This window comes from Capra hircus, chromosome 3 (genome assembly GCF_001704415.2).
Source record: "Capra hircus breed San Clemente chromosome 3, ASM170441v1, whole genome shotgun sequence".
NCBI lineage: Eukaryota > Metazoa > Chordata > Mammalia > Artiodactyla > Bovidae > Capra > Capra hircus.
Genome location: NC_030810.1, coordinates 13,993,162 through 14,016,591, shown reverse-complemented (window position 1 = coordinate 14,016,591; position 23,430 = coordinate 13,993,162). Strand labels below are relative to the sequence as shown.

The following is a 23,430-nucleotide window of genomic DNA, read 5'->3' as shown; positions in this document are numbered from 1 at the left end:
CAGTGATGGACACATGAGACCTGTCAGAGTCAGTACAGCCCTCCAGAGGGCTACAAAGGAAATCAAAACGCAGACACTCAGTGTTCCATGGGGTGTAGCTTTCAGTTAACCCCCTTTTTACCCAATACCTATAAATAAATAAATAGTGAATTTGAGAATTCTTTTCCTTTGGGGAAAAATAATTCTAAATTTGTAACTGAAACTATGGAAAAACAAATATCACTTTAGAAAAATGCGTGAGTAATGTCAAACACTAAATGCTTTAGGTGTTATCTCACCTACCCCTAACATCTGTAAGGTGGGCATTATTATATTACACATCATTACTATTATTATTATATTATGCCTATTCTACATATGAGGAAATGAGGCACAAAGAGGTTAAGTAACTTGCCCTAAGGTCAAAACTAAGTGGAAAAACTGACCTCAGTTTCATCTTTCTGATTTTAGCCTTTGCCATTACAACAAGGCTTTGTAATCAGCCATAATCTCATTCTATTTATTTAATCCAAACAACTGCCCTGTGAAGTTCCTATTTCATAAGAGAAACTTCCTATTTTACAAGAAAAACTGAGGAAGCTAAGGCTCTGAGAAGTTATGGTCACACAACTTTAGGACGTGGTTACTATGACTGATTCATTCCAACTCTAGTGACAACTTCATTGAGTGTTGCACAAACAGAATCAGAAGACCAGTGGAAATTGTAAGAAGGAAGACCCTTTACAATATACATAACTTTCTAGGCAACAAGAGGAAGGGTTACTCTAGAAGTAGCGGCTTTCTAGTCACTGGAGTTTTTCAAGCAAGGGCTGGGATACTGGGATGTCTAACATTCACATGGAAGCCTGAACTGTAAGTCTTTCCGACTGTAATATTCTAGCATTCAAAACTGAGAATCTGAACAGACAAAGGCTGGAAACATCTTGGTGGACTTCCTAGAAGAGAAAGGACCTGAAGGGTAGAAAACGTTTGACAGAAAGAAAGAGGATGGGAAAATCATGTAAGACCACAAAGCAGGAGGGTGCAAATATGAAGGATGTGCATGTTTACACCTGTACGTGAAGGGCTAAGAAGCTGACACACAGATAACCCAATCGGAGAAAATAGTTCATTACCAATTAAATAACAGCTTTCAAATCTTTAAAGAATATTTAGCCTTTTTGTGATGTCGACAATGACATGATACACTTTTTAGTTTAATCTTCAATATTAACAGTTTCTCCTTCACTTTCTTAAGTTTAGACAATAAATGAAGCAATACATTTAGCTCAGACTTGTACCACTTACTCATCTCCACGGTGTAAACACTCTCGCCATGTTGGGGAGAGATGTAGAGTAGCACACCAGTACAGAGCATTTCCACCAGAAAGAGACAACAGACATAATTAACCTCAAGGCCACAGATGATGATAATGTAGTGAAGTGTCTAAGAAGGAATGAATTGGGGGTATTTATTACCTTCGTTTTAAATATAATTTAAGTGTAAGTTTATATAATTTAACTTATCGTCGTGGCTGTGCTTAGAAAATAGCTCACAAGACTCCTGAACATTCGCTATTCGGCTCTCACAAGGCCACGAAAGCCGGCTCTGACATACGGGTGGCTCTAAAATCTTAAGACTCCTCCCTCAAGTGGGTCCAGGGGTTCAGGCTTGGGGCCTGGGACAAACCCAGTGCGCCACTCACGGAAATTAGCAGGTCAGAAGGCTTGGAAAGGGAGTCGGTTCTGACAAGTGCAGTCTTAAACATGCTGAGTATAAAACGACAGCAAAGGAGCCACGAATGGAAATGCTCTGGAAGCAGCTGGAAGTACCAGAATCCAACCCGGGTCAGCTGAGAACTCGAGTTTAGAAGTCATACGCACTGAGGTGCTAGCTAAACACGTGGGAAATGCTGGGCCTTCTGGGCTGGGGCAACAAGAAGAAAACAAGAGTGCTAAGGACTGAGCCTGAGGGAATAGCCGAAATTAGAAGGCTGGAGACGGGAAAGCAATCAACAAAGGACGGGGCGATGGGGGAAAGGCAGCGGAAGAGTCAGGCAACAAACAAGGAAGGAAAACCGAGGAAGAGACCATCACCGTATCTAACGCTACAGGACAAGGAGGATGAAGACTGAGAAACGGTTTCGGAGTTTTCCTACAAATCAGAGGGCTTTCGTGAGAATAATTTTCTGGAAAGTGGGGGGACGGAAATCAGGTTACAAACAAAGAAAAGACTTTTAAAAGCCAGAAATTATTAAACAGTTGATATTAAGGGTTAAGAAGAGAAGAGACAACAATGAGTGATTTATTTTCGGCAGCTAAGACCTGAATACAGGGTATAAAAATCGGGAGTGGTCAAGGAGTAATTATTTAAATAAATTTTATAGGGCTGTGAACCAGATGAGATCATGTTCTCAATGGGACAACAAACACCACAGAGTGCTGAACAGAAAAAGGAGGCCCTGAAAGTGTAAAGGTCAGTTTTACATCAGAGCTCCAATACTTCCTTCTGAAAATTCAAGTTAAGTTTTACACCTGTGAATAGTAAAGTTGAACCTTACAAGAAATTCAGATGAGAACTAGTTTACTAAGTTTCTCAGTCTTTGTGTGACTATAATAACTAAGTACCTATGGAAAACAGCAGAGAGGTATAGACAGAAGTAATGGGGGAGGTGAGTGTAGTGAGATTTTTTTCCCCTTAGAGAATTTTCAGCAGAGAATAGCTGTCTGTTTCTGAAGCGCACTGGACACAGCTCTGCCGAGACAAGGATAAAGAACTAGCCAACATTTACTAGTGCTTTTACATCAGAAAAGTGTCAGATGCAGAGGTGAGATTTTGGAGGGCTCAGCTAACATACCAAGATCATACAGCTAGTAAATGACCAGGCCAATCAAATCCAGGTCTCCCCCATTCTAAAGTCTTTACCTCTTTTGTACATACTGGGTTGCCTCTAAAGTGTTCCACAAATCTCTCAAGAGAAAGTCCGGTGGACTAAGTACCAGAATATGAGGGGCAGCCAGCTAGGGCCAAGAGTGCTTAGGAGCCATCCACAGGCATGCTTCTTTCCAGCAATCATGCCACTCTGTTAACAAATAAGATGCGCGCGAAACTTCAACTGTCCAGGTCCCTGCCTGTTTGTAGTTCCTGTGAAAATCACCATCAAAACTGGTCCTTTAGAAAGCTCCAAGGAGTATATACAAATGGCTAACAAACTCATGAGAAGATGCTCAGTATCAGTAGCCATAAGGAAAATGTAAATCAAACTACAGACAGACACCACTTCACACTGACTAGAATGGCTATAATCAAAAAGACAAATAATAAGTGCTGGTGAAGCTACAGAGAAACTGGAACCCTCATAACACTCCTAGTGAGAATATAAAATGGTGCAGCTGCTTTGGAAAACAGCCTGATAGTTCCTTAAAAGGCGAAACACAAGTTACCGTATGACTCAGGAATTCTACTCCTAGGTATATATTCGAAAGAATTAAAAACATATGTTCAGAAAAAATAATTTGTACATGAATGAATGTTCATAGCAGCATTCTTTGTTCACATTAGCCAAAGACTGAAAATAACCCAAATGCCTACATATTACACTCTGAGCAAGAAAGCAGTTACAAACAACCACACGCTGTATGAGTCCATTTACGTGCGATGTTTAGAATCAGCAAACCTATAGAGACAGAAATAGACTGGTGGTTGCCTAGGGCAGGGGAAGGAATGGAGAGGTGTATAAGGATAATGATTAAAGGGTACAGGGTTTCTTTATGGGGAGTGAGGAAAATAAATGTTCTAAAATTGTGGTGATGCACCAGTCAGAATGGCTGCAATCCAAAAATCTGCAAGCAATAAATGCTGGAGAGGGTGTGGAGAAAAGGGAACCCTCCTACACTGTTGGTGGGAATGCAAGCTAGTACAGCCACTATGGAGAACAGTGTGGAGATTCTTTAAAAAACTGCAAATAGAACTACCTTATGACCCAGCAATCCCACTGCTGGGCATACACACTGAGGAAACCAGAATTGAAAGAGACACATGTACCCCAATGTTCATCGCAGCACTGTTTATAATAGCCAGGACATGGAAACAACCTAGATGTCCATCAGCAGATGAATGGATAAGAAAGCTGTGGTACATATACACAATGGAGTATTACTCAGCCATTAAGAAGAATACATTTGAATCAGTTCTAATGAGATGGATGAAACTGGAGCCGATTATACAGAGTGAAGTAAGCCAGAAAGAAAAACACCAATACAGTATACTAACACATATATATGGAATTTAGGAAGATGGCAATGACGACCCTCTATGCAAGACAGGAAAAAAGACACAGATGTGTATAACGGACTTTTGGACTCAGAGGGAGAGGGAGAGGGTGGGATGATTTGGGAGAATAGCATTCTAACATGTATACTATCATGTAAGAATTGAATCGCCAGTCTATGTCTGACGCAGGATACAGCATGCTTGGGGCTGGTGCATGGGGATGATCCAGAGAGATGTTATGGGGAGGGAGGTGGGTTCAAAATAAATAAATAAATAAATAAAATTAAAAATAAATAAATAAATAAAATTGTGGTTATGGCTGCACAATTTTGACTATAATAAGAGTCACTGGACTGTATACTTTAGATGTGTGATATGTAAACTAAATCTCAACATAGCTATTTTTAAAAATTAATGAATGACTAAATTGTCAGACAAGGCCAATCCTCCCCAATCATCATGCATTCGCAAACCAAGGAAAGCTCTGCTCTCCCAATTCTTAAAAGATTGGCTTGAGGATATGAAAAAGTAAACAGCTTCCCCCGATTTCTGAGTGGCTTTAGCAAAGGGAATAAACTGCACTTGAGTGCTTGGTATCAGAATCTGAGCTCAAAGGGACTTTAAAGATGACTTAATGCTTACAGATGAGAAATGCCTCGTCTAGAGAAGTTACACAGCTGTGTAAAATCATTTAGCTGGAACGTGTCAGATCGCTGTCTCTTGACTCTGTGTTCACTGCTTTTTCCCTTCACAAGGCTTCCATGATGCTTGCAGGGTAGAAACAACATATTAACAACATTATTAAATTATAAGAGGTTCCCCCAAAAGAACCAAGGATTGTCCTGTAGTACAGAAAGCCTGATCTGGCAAAGGTTTGCTCAAAGACTCACTCTTAAAGAAGCACAAGCAGCTCAATTTCCGTGATCCACACTATGGTGCAGAGCAATCCATAAGTCAGAGGAGAGGGCTTTAAAGAGAAGAGCATGTTGCTTACTCTCATTTATGCTTAGAGTAAGGGCTTCCCAGGTGGTGCTAGTGGTAAAGAACCTGCCTGCCAGTGCAGGAGACATAGGGGATGGAGTTCAGCCCCTGAGTTGGGAAGATCCCCCTGTAGGAGGAAACGGCAACCCGCTCCAGCATTCTCACCTGGAGAATCCCATGGACAGAGGAGCCTGACAGTCTCCGGTCCTTAAGGTCGCACAGAGCCAGACATGACTAACGTGACTTAGCACACACACTTATTAAAAGATACAGGGAAAATGAGAGTGAGCCTGGTAACTTCAGATGCATTTCTGAATTTATAGATTTCTCAGCCATAAAAGGGAAAATTCCATTTTGATTCAACAGCCAAATTCATCCTCCAGGAAAAGCCTAACACTAAAAAGGCAGATTATAGTTGTCAGTAAGTTATTTTGTTTGTTTTTTTGTTGTTGTTGTTGTTCTGGGTTTTTTTGGCGGGTGGGGAAGCGGAGGTCATAGACTTCTGGAGAGAACTGTGCTCAAATGCAGGGAACAAGAATGGGGGCTGGGAATCTCTGCTGAAATAAACAGAGTATGATGTGGGAGCAAAGTGTGAGGCTCCTTGCAGATAACAATTCTATGTCTCCTATTTTGAGAGTTCCTTAAGCTTTGAGGAATCTGACATTGATATGAGCCAACTCTGATTAACAAAGATTCTCTGAGGACGAGGATGACTGTAAAGTCCCCCAAGGGTAGCTTTGCTTCACAGGCAGGCACTAATGCTCAGGGAGTAGAGAATCCAAGTTCAACCGTAGAACCGAATCCTTCAGTGGGGGTTGAAATGCACTGAGGATGAAATCAAGCCCTGAGAACTCAGGTCTAGGCAGAGCTGGTCACAAGCCACCACCCTATGGTCACAGCTGGGCAACAAAGGCAACACTCCTCTCCTGAGCAGCACGACTCCGTCAATCTCCTACCTAAATCGCACTCCGCTGCCAGGCTCCTTCTGACCTTTCCCACAGACATGAATAAGTGAAGAGGTGTGAAAGTAAATGCAGTGTTGAGGGAGCAGCGAGCTGCCTCATGTGGCCGCGATACAGAGGCTGCACAGGAAAAGGCGCCTGGAACCACTAGCTAGAGAGCCTCAAACCAGCAGAAAAAAATTGAGACCATCAGTAAAAACTTGGGAGTTAAAAACTTTTGCTGGTTTTCTGTAGATCTTAAGTAAAATCCCAGGAAGGCCAATGGCTTCTAAATGGCATACATGAAAAAAAAAAAAAAAATAGGACGATTCCATCTGTTAGATTAAATGCTTTCCTTCCTTTCTACCCACTAACCTCTGCAGTCCATAGAAACTGACCACAGAAAGCTCATGCTCTCTGTTCTGTCTCACCCTCTCAGCCTTTCTTGAAGTTCTTTTTAGGGAGATATTTCTATACTTTATAAGCTGCCAGGACCCAGAGAAATAGCAGGGATAATGCAAATAAAAACCTCACTTAAAATTCTAGATCTTTCTCTTTGATAGTTCTGGTGTACGAACTCTTCGATCTGTAGGACTTGCATTCTCCCTTAGGCGATCTGTATGTATATTTCAGGTGCTTGCATTCTTAAATCTCTTTTAAGATTGAACCAACAGTGTTCTCAGCTAATAAAGAGGAATGAATCAGCTTATTCAATAATGAACTGTTTCCTAAAGAGATATCTGGGAATCCAAGAGATTAGGTTATAACCAAATCTACAACTTGAGGGCTTGGTTGCTTTGATCTTACATCAGTCTGCCTGCCAGTGGCAACACTAATGTGGTTCATATGTACTTGGGGAGCAAAGCAAAGGATGCTTGAGCTAAAAAAAATAGATTTTGATCCATAATTCTCAGCCCAAAGTTCAAAGACAGCCAGCGTGGAGCAATGATTCTGATGAGCAGTGAACCTCTGTGAAATACCCCAAGGTGAGAAAATGCCATTGGAATTGTAAGGCTGGGGGAATAGGAAGAGATGAAAAGTCGCCAGGGATATAAGTAAAGCTCTGGCTGGCCTCCAACTGCTAACAATGCCATGTGTGTTTGTCTCGTTTCTCCCTGCCCTGAGCCTCCTGTCATCACACAGCACTGAGGCCGAGGCCCAACAGGCAACAGCAGCTACAAGTGAAGAGCGGGGAGCCAGAGCGTTTGTACTGAACTACAAAGTTTAGGGGGACAAGCCTGAAGAAGGAACAGTTCAGTTTCTCCAAATCTTAAGAGATGAGGTATGCAAACAGAGCAAGATAGGGGCATCTTGAATAGAAACAACAAGTTATTTTGGTCAGAAGACTCGTGATAGGTCTTTAGCTTCACCCTTCGCTAGCTGTATGATCTTGGAAAAGTCACTTCATCCTTCTAATTCTCAGCTTCTTCAGCTGTTACACTGAAAGGATAAAATATCTTTACATCCTTCAGGGTTACTGTAAGGATCAAGTCAGATTAGAATATGCTTTGTAAGCTAAAAGGACTACTGAACTGTTATTCACTCCAGGGAACAAATCCTTACTGAATGCTTCTCATGCTCCTGGTGCAGGACTTGGATGAGACAGCAGCACAGCGAGCCCCAGCCCCCTAGGAGCAGAGGACAGCAAGGTGTGAACACACACCCATCTCTTCAAAGTGGTGTGGAACAGAGATGGAGCTGCAATAGTCCCAGGGATGGAGGCCAGGGTCTCAGGAAGGGGATACTGGACCTGGGCCTTGAAGAGTAAGTGGATGATGGCCAGGCAGCAGAGGTCAAGACATGCCTTCAAGGGAGAGAGAAACGAACAAGCAGAGAGGTGTGAGAGTATACCGAGTTTAGAAAGCGGTGACTAGCTTCCTGTGGCTGCAGCGCAGGCTACACAGGGGAGAGTGCCTGGCTGGAAACGGGTTGTGAAGGGCTCTGCACCCTGACAGAGTTATCTGCCACCAAATGAGAGGCAACTGGTAAATGCTGAAGAAATTAAGAGGAAAACGGCAGGTTTTTTTTCTTCCCTCTCCCTTTCCCTTCCTTCTTCGTCCTGACTAAAAAAATAGGACACAACATCAACCTTCAAATTACAGTCTGGGAGAATGACAGCTGCTGCAGCTGCTGTAACAGAAGCATGTAAGGAGGACAGAGAGGACACCCAGGAAAGGGCGTCGATTCCACGAGGGAGAGCCAGGGAGATATTTACCAAAGGGAGTGACGGCGGTGGTGTCCAGGCAGAACAGAGTTGGGGAAGGTAATCCAAGCAGAGGGTGCACCAGGAGCAAAGATACAGAGTCATAAAGAGCGTGCCAAACAGTTCAGCAAGAGTGTAAGGTCCAAGGGGAATGTGACACTGTGAGGCCGCAGAGGTGGGCACACCAGCGCCAGGACTGCAGAGGTGAAGAGTACAGGTGCTAGACTTTAGGCTGCCTGAGTTCTAGTGTTTTAATTCTACTTCTTTCTAGTGCTGTGACCTTGAACAGGCTGTTTAACCTCGCTAAACCTCATTGATAAAATGGGACTATGAACAGAATCTATAGTATAAGGTCACTGAAGAATTAAAGGAGATGATCCACGTAAAGGGCTTAGGACAGAAAGTGCGATTTACACTAAGCACTCAATGAATTACTACCATTATCATCACGTTTGTTCTTACAGAAAACTTAATAGGAAACTATTATAGTGCCCAAGTCAAGAGAAGAGGCCCTGGACTAGGGCAGAAAAGAGAAATCAGATGCAAGCATCTTTCTGAGTTGGAAGTGATTGACTGGAGTTGGTGGCAGGGAGAGATGATGGGCGGGACTAAATATAGTATGAGTCCAGGTTCCTAACTTGGATAGCTAGGTACATGAATGAAAATACTGAGCACTTTGGGAGGTACTGAATACAGGATATGTCTGGGTAACATCCAGATGACTGTGTCGAGGACACTATTGAGATACGGGTCTCTGGCTTAGGAAAGAACACAGAGAAAGGCTCTATCATTACCTCCTGATCTAAATCTTGTATTAAGAGTTTGAAAACCGACCTCACCTGCAGTTAAAAAAGTGACCTAAGGAGCTATGTCTGATTTATGTAAGCATCTCCCAGGCCACAGTTCACTGAAATACATCGACAGACCCCTAACCCACAGAGGAAAAGAAAACCCCAGCCCCCCAGATTGTTCGTGTTTGTGTCTTTAGAATCATGTGGCTGCAGGGGTTTACACCACCATTTAAGGGACAACCACCACGGCTCACACACAAGCAAAAGCAAGGAGTGCAGAGAACTGAATGTAGAAGACACAGAGAGAGAAAGAAAAATGAGAAAACAAAGAGCTCATAAAAAGAGGAGAGCACAGCTGCCTAGTGACGTACAGTTTTCATAAAGCTCAGATGCATCCAGGCACCAGACTCTGGAGATCACCCCTATCCCTCTCTACGTGTGATTCCTTGCATTCTATGCAAATAGAATGATCCCTGCGGCTAACACAGATGAGACGGCCAAGAATACAGAGAACAAAACAAGAAAATGGTCAAGGTTAGGGGACGTCAACATGGAGGACAAGAAGCCAGTGAAAGAGGCAGGAGCATTCATGGAGGGAAGCCATAACTTGGGAAAAAGCAGTGTCCTGGAAGGCAACATAAGAGAGGGCTTTAAAGAAGCACTGAGTTAGTCAATACTATCAAATGCTACAAAGAAATCAAATGAGAGAAAGATAAAACCACTGGAAACAGCAATTAAGAGGTCCCTGGTGATCTTTCTCAGAGCAGCAATTATTCATAACTCAAAATTACCTGAGTTGAGTAATTACTACAACTTAAAAACTTTGCATTCAAATCTGACTGTCATATTAGTCGTACTGTTTATCCTTGGGTAGGTAATATGTCTCTGCCTTGGGTTTTCCTCTTTTTAAAAATAATGATAAGATCTCCCTCCAACCCTAGCCATTTTGCTCTGTACTTTAAACTGCATGGGGGTTAAACATGTCCATACATACTAAAAATTTCACTAAACTGATTATTTAAGACTTGCACACTTTAAGAGAGAACAAGACTCCCTCTGCCCCATCCTTACACAGTAATCAGATTAAAAAATTTAAAACAAAATAGGGGCTTATAAAATAGTATGCAAAGTTTGACTCAAAGCATTCTTGGAATCTCAGGAATCACCCCATGGTATCCTCAACCTCAGCCTTCTTAGGTAATGGAGGAGTTACTGGCTTCACCAAGAAACTCATCCATGAAAGTTTCCACACTCACTATTAGGGCTATGTTAGAGAGAGAGAGAGAGAGAGAGAGAGAGAGAGAGAGAGAGAGAGAGAGAGAGAGAGATTTTTTTTTTTTTTTTTTAAGAAAGAAAAGAAAAACAGGCATGCACCCCCATCAACTGAACCCTGCAGCCAGCAACATGAACCGTCTGGGAGGGGGACCTGACGGGTTCAGGCCAGGGGCGCCCCCGAGGGGTCCTACCTTCATGAGGTGCTTGTTGGCCCACTTGGTGAACGTCTTCTTCTGCACTCGATCCCGTTCATCTGTGAGGAGACAAGGAGAAGGCGCTGGCTTAGCGCTGCCTGATGCCACGTGCCCCAGCCTCTGCCTTGCCCACACCCAGCCTCTCCGGCACAGTGGAGGCGGCTTCTTCAGCCTGAGAGACAGCTTCTTGTTGTTGGGAAGGTTCAGTCTCTCTCAGTTTCCTCTTCTGTCCCTTTACACATTAGACAGAATCACATGCCTCAAGAATCATGTCACCGCAAAGTCTCCTTCACATCCTAACTCTCCAGGGAGGGCAGTGATTCCATGCACCCCCACCCCAGCCCCAGCAAGCTCCAAAAATCCAAAGCTGTGAAGACCCCCAGCAGGAGGGCGGAGTGGCCTTGGCCCTGGGACACCCAGTGCTGAGGTTACATTTCACCCTCCACACGCGGGCCTCCTGATCAATCCTCTCCTCCCCTCCCCCTCCCCTAGGACTCCCTCACTCCAGCTTCCTTCCCAGCCTTGCCAACCAAACTCTCAAAGCTGCCCACCAGACCCCCCTGCAATCTCTCCTCCCCTCCCTCCCTTCTCCAAGCCTTACACCCCCCGTTTTTCTTCAGCAAATTCTGCTCCATTCTGACTTTGTTCACCTCTTCAACAGAAACATGGCTGTCGACACCTGACAATGACTGCATCACAGAGGCCTGGTCACGAGGAGGACTCACTTTCTCCCACCACAGCCACCTCCAGACCACTGACCCTTCAGGTCTGTTCCTCTTCTATTTATTTGGAGCCCTTTCCCTCCACTGTATCATCCTGTTCGAATCATCCCTGCTTTCATCGACCGTTCCCTGCGGCATGCTCCCCTCCACTTGGCAAATCTACCTTAACCTCCCCCAACAACTTGGTTCAATGGGTATTCTCTGACGTCATCCTCAAATTATTTCAACATACGTGTGGACAATACAGATGAGCCTGCTTGGCTCTGACCTTCATCTCCAATCCATAGCCAGCCACCACCATGCCACTGCCTAGGCCTCGTTCCTTCTCCAAACATAGCCACTCAGCAGTCATCGCTACCAATCTTTCCTATCTCCTCCTCACTTTCAACCTTCAGTCGCTCTCTTCTTACTTTATCCTATTTATTAAGAACATCTAAGATTATCCCAGTCTGTGCCAGACAACATGATTAAGCAAGTCAAAGCTGTTGTCAGGAGTACCCCAGGGACTCTCACCTCCCTGATCTTCTACTACTTTCACTAGGACAATCCTCAAGCCGCGATGACCACGCCTCCATTTCTTCTCCAACTAACAGAAATTTCAGAAGTAGCAGAACTATGTAAATCTGACTCACTAGTAACTCACACAAACTTTAATTAGGTTTTCTTTCCCTACTGCCCAGTTATTCCCTTCTTACTGATACCCAGGTAAAAGCCGCACAAGCACTGGTCCACCACTTCCAGGTGGATGCCCATCTTCTTACTTCTCTGAGTCTATAGCCATCCAGTAAGTTCTCCTTCACCTGTCTCTAACCTTACCCTCACCTCTTCCTTTCCAGTCTCTGAATCAACAGCCATCCAGTAAGTTCTCCTTCATCTGTCTCTAACCTTACCCTCACCTCTTCCTTTCCAGTCTCTGAATCTATAGCCATCCAGTAAGCGCTCTTCCAACTGTCGCTAACCTTACCTTGACCTCCTTTCTGGCTTTGTTTGTAGGAAACAGTGATCTTTTCCTACTACAGACCATGGAAGTTAGGAATCAGAATGCATTTGTCTAATTCCTTGCTGATTTGCAAATCTCCTCAACAACAATCATTTTGTTCAGAGTTGAAAGGTCTGTCCAAATCTTGCATACATCTACAATATTATTGGAGCTTAAAACTTAATAGAGAATTCTTTATAAGCAACATATACTAATTAAAGTTCCATAAACTGTCATAATCTGCATCCTTATAAATCCTACCTATTGGCACTCATTAGGAACTGTTGAAACTTTTTAAAAGTCTAATCTAATTTTCCCTTCATAGAGGCCTGCAAGTATTTAAGTCAGAATTTTTATTAGATTTGACCACTGTCATTCCAACATATTTTGATCATTTGATCTTTTCAGATGCTGATTTAGTTACCTGACCTCTTCATAATCCTTTCCAAGCTTGTGTCAGAGTCAGCTTGCAGCTATAATCTCATCTAAATCACTGACATTTACGTTCTTTTCACAGCAAGCTACTTTCTTCCTCTCCACTTCTCCAAATGCTATTTAAAATCCAGCTCATTCATTCACTCATTTATTCTTTGAATAGGTCTTAGTAAGGAGCTAGCTGTTTGGAATAGCCTGTATTATACAAAGTCACAGTCCCTACCTTTAAAAGAGATGACAAGTCTGGCAGAAAGAAGAAATACCTTCAATGTGGCTGTAACAGAGGTAAGCACAGAGTGCTCAAGAACATAAGAGGAGCAGTTAAGCCTCTCTGAGTACAGGAGGGACACACAGGAGGCTAGTGAATGTCTCTAGGTGGGTGACTCTACTAAACTTTAAAACATGGTTACAGGCTAGTCAGAAAGAGAAGGGAAGGGGCAAGGCTACGAGAAGTTCCACCTAGTGCAAAGTAACGGAGATATGGAGGAGCTCCTGTTCAGACAACTGCACAGAATTAACGGGAGCTGAAAGACAGGATGTTTATTAGGTGTTAGTGACACTTAAAACTGGACAGAATGGCATGAGTCAAATTACGGCCTTTCATGAAAGCTGCTTCTGCTGCTGCTGCTAAGTCGCTTCAATCATGTCCGACTCTGTGCGACCCCATAGGCGGCAGCCCACCAGGCTCCCGCATCCCTGGGATTCTCCAGGCAAGAACACTGGAGTGGGTTGCCATTTTCTCCTCCAATGCATGAAAATAGAAAGTGAAAGTGAAGTCGCTCAGCCGTGTTCGACTCTTAGCGACCCCATGGACTGCAGCCTACCAGGCTCCTCCGTCCATGGGATTTTCCAGGCAAGAGTACTGGAGTGGGGTGCCATTGCCTTCTCTGTGACAAGCTAAGGAGTCCAAACTTTATCACCAAGAAACTGGTAAGGGAAGATAAGAGAACATATTAAAAGATTTTAAACAGGAGAATGGCATGGTGAGATTGGTGTTTGAGAAACGTTATTCTGGCAGCCTTTCCCGACAATCCCATGTCTCAACAGTTTCTTTGTTCTCCAAATTTTTATGGTATCTACTATGATAATCACTCAACCTGTATTTACATAATTATATAAATTCTAAACTTCGAATAACCTTATTGTTACTCATCAATAAGATCATTAACTCCCTGAGGAAAGACATCATGCTTTACGTTTTTACATCTACCATAGCTACTAACATCTAAAGCTTGACATAAGACCTCAAATAAATTCTTCCACTTTATTTGAATTGAGAGTCAGCTTTTTAGCTATTGGAAGCATAACTGATGAGAAACCATCTGGTTTCCCTAGTGCACTATCCCCATGGGAAGGCTTGGGAGGCGAACAGAATAACTATGGGTAGAAAATAAAGAAGATGCAATCGTGTTAATCACACCTCCAGGTCTAAAGGATACGAGGCCGTGAACTAAAAAGAATTCACATGAATCCACCTCTTCGAAATATTGGCAAGTTTAAAAGGAAATTTATTAACTTTTTCTTTTCCATCTATGTAGTGTTTAACCTATTACAGCAAACATGTATTACTTTTATAATAAAAAGAAATTCTATAAAGAAAACTTGTGTCTTCAGATTGATAACTCTGTAATATTAGAAACAGCCTATTTTTGGTTGTGAAGCTAATCAGTAGAGCAAGGCAGAGTAGACCTGGCATTGGTGAAAATTCAGAACTTTTAGTCAGCTTTAATATTGTTTCCCTAGACAGCATATTCAAAAGCAGAGACATTACTTTGCCAACAAAGGTCCGTCTAGTCAAGGCTATGGTTTTTCCTGTGGTCATGTATGGATGTGAGAGTTGGACTGTGAAGAAAGCTGAGCGCCAAAGAATTGATGCTTTTGAACTGTGGTGTTGGAGAAGACTCTTGAGAGTCCCTTGGACTACAAGGAGATCCAACCAGTCCATTCTAAAAGAGATCAGTCCTGGGATTTCTTTGGAAGGAATGATGCTGAAGCTGAAACTCCAGTACTTTGGCCACCTCATGCGAAGAGTTGACTCATTGGAAAAGACTCTGATGCTGGGATGGATTGGGGGCAGGAGGAGAAGGGGACGACCGAGGAAGAGGGCTGGATGGCATCACCGACTCGATGGACGTGAGTCTGAGTGAACTCCGGGAGTTGGCGATGGACAGGGAGGCCTGGCGTGCTGCAATTCATGGGGTCGCAAAGAGTCGGACACGACTGAGCAACTGAACTGAACTGAACTGAATACTATTTTCCATTATGTTTGCATGTCCCTGCCAACAGGTGATGATACTTATTGGGACACTGGAGTTTTCACATATTGGATTGGGCTCTTTTTGTTTTTCTTTTTGGCTATACCATGCAATTTGCATGATCTTATGTTACTGACTTGGGCCCCAGCAGTGGAAGTGCCAAGCCCTAACGACTGGACTGCCAGGGAATTCCGTAGACTCTTACAAGAAATAAATTTCTTGGTTGGCCAACATGTGATTAGAAGACTGGCTAAAGAAACACACAGAATGACATCAAAACCAAGTCACCTGTAAGAGTCCTGTTCACTGTCTCATATCTTTTAGACATGAAGATGCTATTAACACAACTGAGTCTTTTAAATTTTACTACCCACAGTTATGCTGTTCACCTACCAAGCCCTCCCACGGGGATAATGCACTAGGGAAAGTGGATGGCCTCACATCAGTCATGCTTTGAATAGCTAGAAACCTGACTTTCAATTCAGAGGGAAGAGGTCCAAGTACTTATTCTGAATATAATTACTAAAAGCAACATGATTACAAGTCTTTCCCAAGACCAGCTAGCCTGCTTAGAGCTGAGCTATAGTTCCTCAGAAAAAGGTTTTATATAACAACCTTGCCCCAAAGCTGAAGGATTCTTTCTTAGGATACTATGTTGCAGACCAAACAATTACATGAACATTCTCTCCTGACTTAAGCATTAGGATAAGAGGACACCAATACCGCAGTGCCTGGAATTTAACATCTTAATATTTCAGCAAGGAAATTCATTAGGGAAGTCAAACAACTGGATTACATAGACCTTCAGAACACTCCAAACAGCTCAGACTTCAAAAGTTTCTAATAAGTTTTAGGTTTGATTCCCCACACACAAATCCTTCATTTAATTCCAGGCCCAGCAAAGATCTTTCTACCTAACACTGGAGATAAAAGTTTAAGAAGATATATTTATATGAGAAGAAAACAGTCAATCAGAACAAAGGTGATGTTACTTTTAAAAGCTTCTTGTAAATTCAGCTCCACCAAAGGCTATGAACTGACAATAAAGAACCCAACAGCCTCCTGGGAAATTCTTAGACTGAACTTACGGAGGCACCAACTAGTCATGTGAGGGTTACTCAGTTAGAAAGGTTTAATACTCATGTCCAACTTTATTAAGACACCAAGCTACCAGTACCTACCCTAACTTTCTTAATTTTAGCGTCACTGGCAGAGTCCCTCCTTGCTACCTAAGTCTGTCCCCCTGAAGTGTGGATCCTACGTCTTCCCTTCTCCTTGAGAAGCTTATTCCAACCATCCCTGCCTAGCCTGTATACCTTTACCTACTCTTCTCGGCTACATGAACAAGTGTGAAAAAGTGCTCACCATTTCCACTTTCTCATCCCCCTGCTTCACCACGTGACCTGGCTTCCAGCCCCACAAATTCATTGAAACTGCTCTGCGCACAGTCACCTACCTGCCAACCCAGAATACAATGCTGACCTCTCCTTTACCTTTTAAACCCCCTCTCCCTCTTGGATCTGAGACTCCATTCTGCCCTGGTTTCCCTCCTTCCCCTTTGATTACTCCTCTTTTGCTCACTCCTTAAATGTTCACTCATCCTTAGCCCTCTTTCCTTTTCATTCCATATTACAGCTTCTTAAGATATCCATGGGCCTAAAAGGTCCATAAGTGGGTTTGGAGGGGGTGGGGTCATAAGCCACCTGAAATTGCAGGCAAAATTTCTGGTGTTACATACATTATGGGATGAAAAAAACAAAACAAAACAAAAAACCTATAGACTTTCAAAAAAATAAATGAATAAGAGTCGTTCTTTACATTCTCCCAAAATGATTTGCTCTACACATGGTTTCAACTGTAACCTATACACTGACAATTCCCAAATTCATTATCTTCAGTTCAGTACTTTATCCTAAATAACATTCTCATATGTCCAACTGACTCCTAAAACTTTCATGCTCATTTCAAGCTCAACTTGCCTAAAAATGAACTCTTATCTCTCTCCCTGCTTCTAATAGGTTTCCCTGCTATATATAATCCATTTGTTGTGGTCTGAATGTCTATGCCCTCCTAAAATTCATACCCTGAAATCATACTCCCAGTGTAATATGACAGAATTAGAAGGTGAAGCCTTGGGGAAGTGATAAGGTCATAAGGGTGGAGCTCTATAGATGGAATTACTGTCCTTACAAAAGGGACCCCAGAACTCTTTCATGCCCACTCCATCATGAAGGTGCAGTGAGAAGACAGCCAGCTGTCTAGGAACCAGGGAGAGGTTCTTACAAGACACCAAATCAGTAGGCGCCTTGACCATGACTGACCCACCTCCAGAACAGCGAGAAATCAATGTCTGCTGTTTACACCACTGAGTCTACAGTTTTGTTACAGCAGCCCAAAAGTAGCTCAGCGGTACCAAATCTGTTTGATCCCTGGATCAGGAAGAGCCCCTGGAGAAGGAAAAGGCAACCCACTCCAGTATTCTTACCTGGAGAATTCCATGGACAGAGGAGCCTGGCAGGCCATACAGTCCATGGGGTAGCAAAGAGTCCAGACACGACTTAGTAACTCAATAACAAACGGACTAAGACAGCTCCTCCTCAAGGCTGCCAGCAACCGTTTTCACAAGAATGATCTTCTTACTGTCACGTTAAAATCCTTCAGTGACTCATTTTATCCTCCTAATAATAAAACAGCTAACATTTATCGACAATCTACTTATATGTCAGGTACCTCACATTTATTGTTCCCAGTATTCAACAACCCTGTGAAAGTGAACGTGAAGTTGCTCAGTCGTGTCTGACTCTTTGTGACCCCATGGACTGTAGCCTACCAGGCTCCTCCGTCCATGAATCTCCAGGTGAGAATACTGGAGTGTGTTGCCATTTCCTCCTCCAGGGGATCTTCCCAACCTAGGGGTCAAACCTGGGTCTCCTACATTGCAGGTAGATGCTTTAACCTCTGAGCCACTAGGGAAGCTTCAACAACCATGAAAGGCATTATTTTACTGGAAAGATAAAGCCCATAGAGGCTTGCCCAGGATCACAAGCCCGAACCCAGCTCTACTGGATTGTAAAGCCTGATACCTGCATTCAGGATAACATTTAAACTTTTTAGCTTGACATCTAAGACCTCTTATGATGTAGCCACTTTTCCCTCTCCAACCTTTCATAAAAACTCTAATTTCCAGCTTTGGTGAATGTATAGTTCTGTTTAGTCGCTCAGTCATGTTCAACGCTTCGTGACCCCATGGACTACAGCATGCCAGGCCTCCCTGTCCGTCACCAACTCCTGGAGTTTACTCAAACTCATGTCCATTGAGTCAGTGATGCCATCCGACCATCTCATCCTCTGTCGTCCCCTTCTCCTCCTGCCTTCAGTCTTTCTCAGCATCAGGGTCTTTTCAAATGAGTCAGCTCTTCGCATCAGGTGGCCAAAGTATTGGAGTTTCAGCTTCAGCATCCATCCTTCCAATGATATTCAGGACTGATTTCCTTTAGGATGGACTGGTTTGATCTCCTTGCAGTCCAAGGGACTCTCAAGAATCTTCTCCAACACCACAGTTCAAAAGCATCAATTCTTCAGCTTTCTTTATAGTCCAACTCTCACATCCATACACAACTACTGGAAAAACCATAGCCTTGATGAGACGGACCTTTGTTGTGAATGTACAACTGTCCCCAAATGAGGCATGTGCTCTCATACCCTCCAGGCTTTGCATTTACTCTTCTCTCTGAAGACAGCTCTGGGCTTCCCCAACCATTCAGTCTTCAGCATTCAACTTAACTATCACCTCCTTCATCCCTTACACACGAGTTGAGGTCATCTCCCTCTTGTGCTTATTACAAGGTATCATAGTTTGCTTATCCATCTGTCCTGTTGTACTCAGAACAACTTGAGGATAGGTCAGAAACGAAAGCCTGCATTTGAGGCACAAAGTTCTGTGTTCTGCTCCAACAGAGCCTACAATAGCCCCAGTGCATCGTGAATCATGAAAAAAACAAATGAGAGAAAAGCCTCTGCTTATTTTCCTGAGGGCCACAGAAAAGTTACAAGTGGTTCAAGAAGCCCAAGAAGCACCAACCACCTGGAATTCTAAAACTGAGACACGCGAGCTGACAAAAAAGGGAAATAAATATGTAGAAAGCTGGGATCAGCCTGTACCCTGACCACATGAAGTCAACCTAGTGGCAGAGACCAATATGCATTAATAAATAAATAATTAACAATAACACCAAGCAAATAGATACCAGATACAAGCTGCACAAAATTGTGCGGATAAACAGAGTTGATTAATTCTGACGGGGATAGGAGAAGAGTTCATGAAAGGCTTGAAGTAAACCTGGGATGACAAGTATGATTTTGGCAGCCCAAAAAGAGGTTAAGGAATTCCAAAGAATAAGCTTCAGCAGTGACTTGCAGACGTGTGAATACACAGGATATGCTGGAGGGCATGGTGTGGCTACATACCATGGAAGCTAGTAAGGTGACCTGAGATCACACCACTCCAGAGCTGGAATAAGGAGCATGTTAATACTTTCAGTAGATAAAGGATACCACTGAAATTTCCTGAACCAGAGTGCTCTGGAAAGATTAGCCTGGCATTGGACTGAAGACCAGAAGCAGCAGAGAAACACTAAGAGGCAGAAGCAACTAGAGGCCTACTGTGTGCAACAGACCAAGAGAGAACCCACAGCAGGAGTAGTGCTGAGGTGAAAGTGAAAGTGAAGTTGCTCAGCCGTGTCCGACTCTTTGCGACCCCGTGGACTGTAGCCCACCAGGCTCCTCCACCCATGGGATTCTCCAGGCAAGAATACTGGAGTGGGTTGCCATTTCCTTCTCCAGGGATCCTTCCCAACCCAGGGATCGAACCCAGGTCTCCTGCATTGCAGGCAGACACTTTAACCTCCGAGCCACCAGGGAAGCCCAGTGCTGAGGTAGTGGGAATACAAAAAGGCAGGCAGACCCCCACACAAGGCAGAGGAATAAACAACAGCCTTTAGCTACTGACTAGCTGTTAAAGAAAGGGACAGTGGAAGATAATCAAGTTTCTAGTCACAGCAACTGGGAGGAGTGGTACCTTGAGATAAGGAAAACAGAAGGCACAGATTGGGTTGGGTAAGTAACTGCTAAAAATTCTTAAAGAGATGAGAATACCAGACCACCTGACCTGCCTCCTGCAAAACCTGTATGCAGGTCAAGAAGCAATGGTTAGAACTGGACATGGAACAACAGACTGGTTCCAAATCAGGAAAGGAGAACATCAAGGCTGTACATTGTCACCCTGCTTATTTAACTTATATGCAGAGTACATCATGAGAAACACCAGACTGGATGAAGTACAAGCAGGAATCAAGATTGCCAGGAGAAATATCAATAACCTCAGATATGCAGATGATACCACCCTTATGGTAGGAAGTGAAGAGGAACTTAAGAGCCTCTTGATGAAGGTGAAAGAGAGTGGAAAAGCTGGCTTAAAACTCAACATTCAAAAAACGAAGATCATGGCATCCGGTCCCATCACTCCATGGCAAATAGATAGGGAAACAAAGGAAAAAAAGTGACAGTTTATTTTCTTAGGCTCCAAAATCACTGCAGATGGTGACTGCAGCTATGAAATTAAAAGATGCTTGCTCCTTGGAAGAAAAGCTATGACCAACCTAGACAGCATATTAAAAAGCAGAAACATTACTTTGCCAACAAAGGCCCATATAGTCAAAGCTATGGTTTTTCCAGCCATCATGTATGGATGTGAGAGTTGGACCATAAAGAAAGCTGAACACCGAAGAACTGATGCTTTTGAACTGTGGTGTTGCTCTTGAGAGTCCCTTGGACAGCAAGGAGATCAAACCAGTCAATCCTAAAGGAAATCAGTCCTAAATATTCATTGGAAGGACTGGTGCTGAAACAAAAGCTCCAAAACTTTGGCCACCTGATGCAAAGAGCTGATTCATTTGAAAAGACCCTGATGCTGGGAAAGATTGAAAGAGGAGAAGGGGATGACAGAAGATGAGATGGCAGGATGGCATCACTGACTTGAAGGACACGAGTGAGCAAGCTCCGGAAGATGGTGGAGGACAGGGAAGCCTGGCATGCTGCAGTCCAGGGGGTCGCAAAGATTCAGACACGACTGAGCAACTAACTGGGAACAACAACAAAGCACAAGAAACATGAGGTGTCAGCAGACCCTTCTTGCAGACAGTTGGAACCTTAGATCTAGAGTTCAGAAGAGCAGGCAGAACTAAGGATACAGATTTGATGCTAACAGTTGATAGCTGAGGCTGCAGCAAGTAGAACAGCTAGCCTATTCCAAGTTTTTCTAAATCACCACTTTGCTCACACTACCCCTTTATTCAAAATCCTTTAGTAGCTCTCAGAAGACCATAGGCTCAAGTCTACGTCCTTTGTTTCTGTTGTCCGTTACACCCCTCTGAAATACAATTCCAGTTTTTACTTACTATATGTTAGGTGATTGGGAGAAATAAAGATAAGACATGGTCACTGACCTGAAGGAATTTACAATCTATCTACTCTTTCAACTTTATCTCCAGACTCTCTACTGCAACCATTCTGATCTCAGTTTCCAAACATATCATGCACATTCTTGCCTTTGTTCATCCATTTCCCCCTAGTGGGATATCTACCCTCAGACCTAGAGCCTACTTACAAGGTCCAGCTGAAGTCTCATTTCTTCCTTTAAGCCTTCCTGGCTATCCCCGCCACCTCTGGATGCCTGTGTTTGTTTAATTTACTTGGCACCAAGTGTACAAAAATCTACTGCTAGACATCTTTACACGCAAATCCCATTTCTCTATCTGAACTTTAGCCCCTTGGGGTCAAGAATTATGTTTTAAAATTTCTTTAAATAGCCAACATTTAGGACAACAGTAAGCACTTGAGAATACTCATTCATTTAACAATATATACTATGTGAGAGCCCACTATGTGCCATTACATCTATATGGATACTTTATGATCAGACTAAGACATATTCTCAAATGATAATTGAAGACTTTACAGCAGGGAGCAGAGATCTCCATTTGGATGCCCTTTCCGCAGTCACAGCTTTTCTGATTTCTTCCTGCCACATCTAGACAGAGGAAACTTCACACCACTTAATATGAACTCAAAGAAAATGGGCTAAAATGAAGATCAAGCGATTAAAATATGCTTAGCAGTAATACAGAATGGCACCAGCCTTATATAATGATTCCTTTCCCTAGAAGTATGCAAGTCAACTTTGGGAGGTAAGAATGACTTGGATATTTATTGTATCTATTCTCTGTCAGGCACTGTACAAGGCCTGTCTCATTTAGTATTTGACTTAATCTTCACAATTCTATCAAGCACATATTTTTATCTTTATTTCATAGTTCAAATTGAGGTTCAGGGACACTTAATAAAAATTTGCCTCATGTCACATGGTTAGTGAGTAATAGAAGTGAAATTCAAATCCAAGTCTAAAATGGACTTTTAACTACGAAACTCTACCACCACTGTGAAATTATTAGAAGGCAACACTACACAATCCTATATAATGAAGGGAAGAGGCGAGGTGCAAACTATAATTACACTAGGGATACATGAAAGGTATCAGTCACCAAAGGTTGGTGAAGACTCAGAATGTCTCAGTGAGGACTGGGTGGGACTTGGGAATTTAGGGAAGTGATAACTAGAGACTTCAGGGGAAAATTAAAATTTTCATGTTGTTACTTAGGAAAATCTGAACTTTGTTACTGATAATTCTTTGTGCTACTGGGAATCAGAGACTACAAGGCAGAAAGGCAAAAGTTAGGTAAAGAAACAAGCCAGGACTAAGCCTGGTGGCAAAAGAAAAGAGTCACAGAGATGAAAGGAAAGGCTTAAAAGGAGAATGGAAGAATGAGAAAAGCATAACAGCTTCTAGAGTCTTTAATGGAACACCACACTCAGAAAAAATAAAATACTTCACAGTTTCAAAGAGATACAGGGTTTGGACTTCTTTGGTGGTCTGGTGGTTCGGAATCCACCTGCCAATTCAGGGGACATGGGTTTGATCCCTGGTTCAGAAAGATTCCACATTCCACGGGCAAACAAGCCACAATTACAGAATCCCACATGCTTTAGAGCCAGTGCTCCACAACAAGACAAGTCACCACAATGAGCAGCCCAAGTACCACAACCTGAGAGTAGCCTCCACTTGCTGCAACTTGAGAAAGCCCATTTGCAGCAGCGAAGACCCAGCACACCCAAAAATAAATAAACGAAGGAATTCAGGGGTTAACAATCCTCAAAAAATCATCTTAAAGATGATTAAACTGAAGCCCAGGTCTGGGTTTAGATAAGGTTACAGAGGGGCAGAATCAGGCCTATAACTTGGATTTCCCAGCTGCCACTCTATGGCTTACTTTGCAGGATACTCATCT

At 43.0% G+C, this 23,430-nt stretch overlaps 1 protein-coding gene across 11 annotated transcripts in view; it reads right to left on the bottom strand.

The window, feature by feature from the left end:
• Positions 1 to 23,430, bottom strand: part of LOC102169353 (microtubule-actin cross-linking factor 1) — a 340,864-nt gene that overhangs the window by 202,271 nt on the left and 115,163 nt on the right. For all 11 annotated transcript variants that reach the window (XM_018042111.1, XM_018042104.1, XM_013962976.2 and 8 more), the window contains exon 2: positions 10,635 to 10,696. In XM_018042111.1, coding sequence (XP_017897600.1) covers positions 10,635 to 10,696 — 62 coding nt within the window. The remainder of the gene's footprint in view (positions 1 to 10,634; positions 10,697 to 23,430) is intronic.